The sequence below is a fragment of the Argiope bruennichi genome, chromosome X2, assembly GCF_947563725.1.
Source record: "Argiope bruennichi chromosome X2, qqArgBrue1.1, whole genome shotgun sequence".
In the NCBI taxonomy this organism is placed as follows: domain Eukaryota; kingdom Metazoa; phylum Arthropoda; class Arachnida; order Araneae; family Araneidae; genus Argiope; species Argiope bruennichi.
The window spans coordinates 86,568,442-86,575,683 of record NC_079163.1 but is presented as its reverse complement, the minus strand read 5'-3'; the positions used below and the strand labels follow the sequence as shown (position 1 = coordinate 86,575,683).

Sequence of the window (7,242 nt, the reverse complement as noted above, 5' to 3'; positions counted from 1 at the left end):
AATTTTGCTAAATTTTCATTAAATAAACAGTTTTTTTTTCAAAAATTAAAAGCAATGAGTTAAATTTTTTCTTCTAATAGTGACCATCGAAATCTGTTTTAGCTATTTTGTATGGTAAAAAATGTTTATTTAAATTTCGTCTTCGAACCTAATCGGATACCTTAAGTAATAAGATTTAATTAGAAAATATTTAACTATTGAATATATATATATATATATAATCAGCTTCTATAATATCTAAAAGAACAACACCAACAACAACAAAAAACAGACCATCCAACAGAACATTATCACACACATTTCGGTGAATAAGCACAGATATTTTATTTCTTTACTTATAATTTAACTCAATTAATTTAAAACATTTCCATTGATTACCAATACATGGCGAAAAGTAAACACCGTTTGCTTTGTCAATTTGAATGAATAATGCTAGAAGTCCATACATGCAACATCTCGAGGAATGCATTTTAAAAATATGAAGATCACAAATCATGAAATAGAAAGGAAGCTCATCCCTTGATTCGGATTGGAAAAAAAGGAAAGCGTCACCAGTTCTGATTGGCTGTGAAGTTAACCATTTCAAAGCTCCACTTTTGACTTTCTCTATTTTGATCGCAAGGGTTCATAAAAATTTCACGTGACTCGAAATCACAGTCTAGACATCCGCCAGTCAAAAGATGAATTAAATGGCTCGTTTCCTGAAATAAATACATTCATGAATCAGTTAAAAGTTTCAGTAAAAACAGAAGAAAATATAGAACAGTCGATTTATCACTGGCAGTGTATCTGTAGTTCGTTAATGGTTATGGTTTGATACATTTATAATAGATTAAGCGCCTGTCTTTGACATTTTGTCGTTTGTCAAGTAAAATACTATCGACCATGTTCAAAGAAAAATTGATTGATATAGCAAACAATTGTAATATTCAGGAAGTGATAGGAATATACAAATCAGAACATTTAAGTAAATAGAAACATTTTCCATAAGAAAAAAAATTCTATTAAGATTTAATTATAAAGTAAATGATTGATTTAAATCAAATTACTTAAAAATTATATTGATTTGATTTTTTTTCCATTAACTTCAGCTAATAGCTACAGGATGCCTTCAGCTAATAGCTTGAAGCTACAGGATGCCTGTTAGGGATAAATTAGTATTTTTCATTAACAGCCAGATGACGAGGAAAATACTTTAGACTATTTTCTAAATTCTCGGTCCGGTCCAAAATCTGATCATATTATAAAACAATGTATAACAGAGAAAGTAAATTAAAGTTTTGAAAATGGATATTAAACTCTTTATTGTCATTCGCATATTTTAAAAATTTCTTTCTATGTTAGTCTTTTATCTACTAATTAACATACCACCGGTATTCCCTCGAGTCTCAGAATGCTCTTGAATAAAACTGGATTAATATTACTCCAAAGTGAAAGATTCAGATGGTTCTATTGAATCTTCAGAATTTTCGTTGTCTTTAATTATGGATATTGTATGCATTACGAATTTATTTTTTCTACAGCAAATATTTTCTTCTAATCTGTCGATAGATGTTCTTTATCATTTTGCCATGGAATTTAAATGCACAGATTCTACTTTCGTTATTTCATAATTCACACTCATCATCAATTCATTAAGAATACTCAAGATTCGATGTTTCACTTCTCATAATTAGAAAAGAATTAGTATCGAAGATAGAATATTTGCTGCTGCTTTTATAAGGCGAAGGAAAAAAAAAATCCACTCTATTGATTTACTAATTCCCAAATGACTTATATCGCTTTGGCTGTTATTGCGAATACTAAGGAGAAGTACAAAAAATAAGAATGGTTCGTATTGGTTAGAATAAATTGTCTGGAGTTAATAAAACCCTGGGCCAATTCCAGTATAAAATGACCCTAGGGAGTCACCTAAGAGCTCCATAATCATGGGGCTCTTTCTATTAGATAGAATCAACGCAGAATGAATATTACGCATTTAACTATAAATGCATTTTTATATATACTATGAATCATTGGTGTTAAAACATAAATTAATGAAAATTATTGACAGAAAGCGTTTTTCTCTTTTTTATTCGTGTTTTAAATACTGCTTTACTAATTTTAAAAAAATCGTTTTATTCTTTTAGAAATGGCAAAGTTAGTAAAGTTACAATGGTTTACATATGATATGATTGTAGTGTTGGCTATACTTGTAATAATTATTGTTAAAGGACGAACGAATTTCTAGTTCTCTGCAACATGCAGTCTTGTGCTGGCCGAGATGGAACTCTGATTTTCAGCACAGAGACATGCTTAAGTTGTAATGAGCACATCTAGTACGGAACTGAAAAAATTACCACTTCGTATTTCCACAATTGGTTTCCCTGCATGTCGTGGCATTTCCATAGAACGACGGGAGCTCTTTTTTCCGAGCTGGAGACATCAAAGCATAAATTTCTTTTCAGAGGACGGATATCTTTATGCCAGGAAAGGACAAACTGCTGTGATGGAAAAAGAATTAAAAACTCTTAACACAATGATGAAACTGATAACTGGTTATTAACAGATAAAATAAATAACAGCGAACAGGAAATGGAGCGAAGAAAGTCACGGAAGAAAATGTTTGTCATAAATATTTGAATTATTGAAATAAGCGGTTACGAATTAATTTTATGATTGTTCTTGAGACAAGCGATTGAACATTATGATAATGTAATCATAATGTTCATAATGTGATGAGGTCCCTTATTAACAATGCTTAAATAAATATGACATATAAATAAATAAAGTGAATCAATGGTTATTAAAAATTCTAATGATAATTAGTTTATACTATACTTCTCTATAAGAAGCCCAACAGTAAAAAATAACGTAAATTATTTATAATAAAAGTAATATAATTTTTTAAATAAGTGTGATATTTTGACAACATACTGATTTAATTGGACTTTCACAGGATATTTTTTTTTTTTAATTTACTAAGAGAATGTATGTTTAAAAGAAAAAAATTGTATCTTTGATTTGTCTTAAATAACGAGCAATAAAAATCCTTCACCTCTTATTTATTTAATTGTTGAAGTTCTCGCACTTTTGTTTCTTTTTTTAAGTTACTTCAATAAAAAGCGAAACCAGTAATCCAAAATTTCTTAACTGTAATTTTTTTTTATTCCGAAGAAGGTTTATCAAAAAGAACTCTTTAAGCCATTTATTTTAAATGACAGTTTAAAGTATTTCTGGAGAGACCTTTAATTAATATTTTTGATATTAATAATTCATTTTTAAATTCAAAAATATTTTGGTATTGCTCCTTTTATTTAAGTCTAGTCTATAACGAAGTGGCTTAAGTTTTTTGATATTACTACATCGAAGTAAATCGTCCAGATCTACAATATATTATTTTTACGAATATTATATATTTTTATTATATTTACCAATATATTTATATTATATTTACCAATATATTTATATTATATTTACCAATATATTTATATTATATTTACCAATTTTTATTATTGTTCATATCGTAAAACTTTGCTCAGTATTTTTCTATATGAAAACTATCTATATATATCTGTTTTCTATATATTCTCTATGGAAATGATCATTTTCCATTGATAACTTGGTTCAACTTGCTATTTTTTGCAAAAAAATATAGATCGCATATGTATTAACCCTAAATGTGGTTAAACTTCCCATTTAAACCATGAAAAAGAAAAAGAAAAAGAGACGCATTTGATAGATAATACTAGGGGAAGCACAGAGTTCTTCAAATCTGCCGATTCCGAATGTATGGGAGTTAAATTAATTGGGAAGAATGCACGGTTCTCCTAACCTACTGAGTACCATACAATTTCAAGTATAGAAAAAAAATCTTTGATAGCCGGAAAGCGATTTTTTGCTATTGCATTAGCATACTCTGAAGGATCTCTATGAGTGTAAGCATATCTGAACGTTCAAAAGTAGCTCTACCCGTTTTTGCTTTGCCATCATCCTAAACCAATCACCTTAACGCACCAGTTTCAACTGCACAATCTGTTACAAAAATCTGTTACAAATTACGATCTCCTCTATCTGTTTCTAAATTTACACCAAATATTTCAAACTACTTCGTTTAGTTTTCACGCAAATCAATTTTCAATGGAAAAGAAACAGATAATGCTGTTTGTAATCTTACTTGTTCTCCTTTCTGATTTGCATCGTCTCTAATGCATTTCTCTAAGCCAAACCGTTCTTTTTGTCCTCGGTTCTTCGTATCAATGCATAAATTCGATCCCAAATTTCGAATCTGAAAATAACAAAGGAATAAGAAAAATTTGAACTTCAATAAGGAACCGATTAATATAAAATTGATACTTTTTTAAAGAATTTTTTTATGAAAGTGTTTTGTAGTAAATCGGATATTCTTAATTTAAAAGCGATATCTGAACAAATTTTCCCCTTCCGCATTTTGACTTTAACAAATTGCTTAACAACTGTGTAAGAATAATTTCGCATTGTAAATATTCAATTTATATTCAAGTTATGTTTTTTTAATTGAATTAAAGTAATCATGAACATAGCAACAGGGTTTCTATCTTATTTATAAATGAACTGATGTTTCTATTTATAAGCAAAAAGGAACCAGTTTGAAGCAAATTTCTGAGGTATGACTGTTTCACAGGGAATTTCAAAATGGGGCGTTTCATTGCTTCAAAATTCAATATTGCATTCTAAGGATTTTGTTATGCAATAAAAATTGTAATGTAAAGCTGGCTCGATCATGGATGACAAATTAAATCCTCTTAGGTACAGTTGACATGTTCTTAATTGCACAACTACCTTCATATAAAATACCAGTTAGTCTTAAGTTTGAAATTAATTGCTTAAACTAGAAAAGTAAAAGAGTATATAAGTTTATGTATAAAGCAACCAATAAAATTATCAATGTTTTAATGATATAGCATATCTAAATCTACCTTTTATGACACTATTTGGTACTTAAAGATTGTTCTTACATATTCAAATAATGATAGAAATGACGAAACAATTAGCAACCGAATGGAAACAATAGACAAGATTATGACATAACACTTTGTTAAAATAAACTAAGCAGAAAATCATAATAGGCCATAAATAAACTGCTATTATATTATACATCATTACGTAGGTATGGTTTAAATGCGCTGCTAAGGTCAATATGACATCGAATGCAAAATAATGTCTAAATATTTATCAGGGCGATCAACAAATTCCCATTGTTTTGATGATCTAACTGATTTTGATGCGACTCCTTTATGACAGCAAGTTTGGTATTTTATGGATGTTAATATATACAACAGACTCTGGTACAAAACTGTTTAAAAGTCACGCTTTGTATAAATATTCGTTAATGGAAACTGCATGATACGTCACATTTGTTAACAATGGACTCCTTTGATAATCTATTTCCCGCTTCCTCATATTTCCTGTTAGGCTTATGTTTTTGCACAAAACAGATAGAATCTATTGTATATACGTATTTTAATATTTATTTAAAAATAGAAGTAAATAAAAATGCAATTTTAGCAAAACCAATCATTAAAAAACTTTTTATCTGTATCCTGAAAAATAAAATTTTTAATTCACTTATTTTCTTCTTTATACTATTTAATTTATAATTATTATAAATATTATGGATACTTGACACAATTTTTTTTCCTCAAATTTGCTACAAGATGGCGCCACATATGTGGAATTAAAATTTTAATGAAATAAGAATCTAATAAATAATTAAGTTCTGAAAGTATTAATGTATTTTACTTTCACCGCGAATACGAATTGCGCGAAGTCGCCATCAAATAACCTGGGAAAATTCGATTACGAAATTTCATCTTTACAAACTGAAACGAGTTAAATTAACACTAAATTTACTTCAAAACCATTGATGGTTCAAATGTATAGGTGAACTGTAGGTGTGTTTAGTAGTAAATAAAAATAGAAAAAAAAATATTATACCTCCCCTTTGGCGTAATCAGGGGGCTCCACTGGAGGGTATTTCTTTGGCAGATCAAAAGCTATCGTTTCAATAAACCATCTGAAAGGTTTGCAGTTCAACCGCTTTCTTAAGTTCTTTTGTTCAGTTAGATTGCCAACTTCTAGATCTCTGTAATGTGGTCTCCTCATATATAAATATTCTTTATACTCATCCATCCAAACTTCTGCCACACGCTTATAATTCTAAAACAACAAACAGTTTGGGAAATGAGAATGTAGAAGAATAGAACTTTACTTGAGATTTTCTTTTCAAAAAATGCCAGAATTTAAATAATTAAGACGCATTTATAAAGAATCAATACAGAATATTTTATAAATTATCTAGTATCATTCACTTAAATTAATAGTAATTCAGTATAATCTTCTAATTGTATAAATAATCACCAATCGAAGATAGCAGATGCTAAACATTAATTTAAAAACATAATATCTTATTGCCACTAGAATAAAAGTATGATCCTCTAGCATTTAGTTCTAGATTTAATGAGTGATGGTTTGAAGATCACATGATGCCTGCTTATTCTAAATTAAAGATAGTTTTAATGGCGGAATGAAAAAAACTTTCAGTAAAGAAAAAAAAATCTCTAGCAGCTCCTTATGGATAACATACGAATTAAATGCTTAAGATTACAATTTTAAAAACAAAGTTTTTATAATGTAACATTCTTTGCATCTCAAGATTAATATACTGAATTTTTTATAACAACCTTTTGAATTTTGAAATGAGTGCGAAATGAAGTATTTTATGAAATATAATTTTCACAAAACCTACTGCATGGATTAAAATAGTTTTGTGGCCCTAAAAGAAAAAAAAAGTAAACGACATCAAACTTTGGTCGAAAGTACCAAAATTATGATCATAAAAAATAATTTAAAAATCTCGAATGTAAAAAAGGACAATGCATTAGTTAAATATTTTTTCTTGCTATTTTCTGCTTTTCCAACAACGACAGTAACGATCAGTAACGACAAAAGTAAATCGCTTATTCCATACGATATGCTATGAACGACTAACTTTCAATATCATGTTTACTGGTATTTAATTATACCACACTATTCTAAGCCTAATCAGTTTATTTTATAATCAAAATTACCGACTGTGAAAACGTAACTATGTTATTTGAATAAGTAGCTATTTATTAATCAATAAATGCTCTAATTAGGCAAGTTTTCCGTTCATTTGATGATATTTTCAGTTAAGTCTCAATAATAAGATACCATTAATACTAAAATTATCTTTAAAAATAG

General features: G+C 28.4%; 1 protein-coding gene across 1 annotated transcript in view; it reads right to left on the bottom strand.

Annotated features, from left to right (window-relative positions):
- Window positions 1-377: 377 nt before the first annotated feature.
- LOC129960570 (putative polypeptide N-acetylgalactosaminyltransferase 10) overlaps window positions 378-7,242 on the bottom strand; it is a 110,141-nt gene continuing 103,276 nt past the window's right edge. Inside the window, exons 8-11 of the mRNA XM_056074062.1 lie at window positions 5,956-6,177; window positions 4,157-4,267; window positions 2,340-2,483; window positions 378-701 (exon numbers count right to left, since the gene is read on the bottom strand). Coding sequence (XP_055930037.1) covers window positions 549-701; window positions 2,340-2,483; window positions 4,157-4,267; window positions 5,956-6,177 — 630 coding nt within the window. The 3' untranslated portion in view covers window positions 378-548. The remainder of the gene's footprint in view (window positions 702-2,339; window positions 2,484-4,156; window positions 4,268-5,955; window positions 6,178-7,242) is intronic.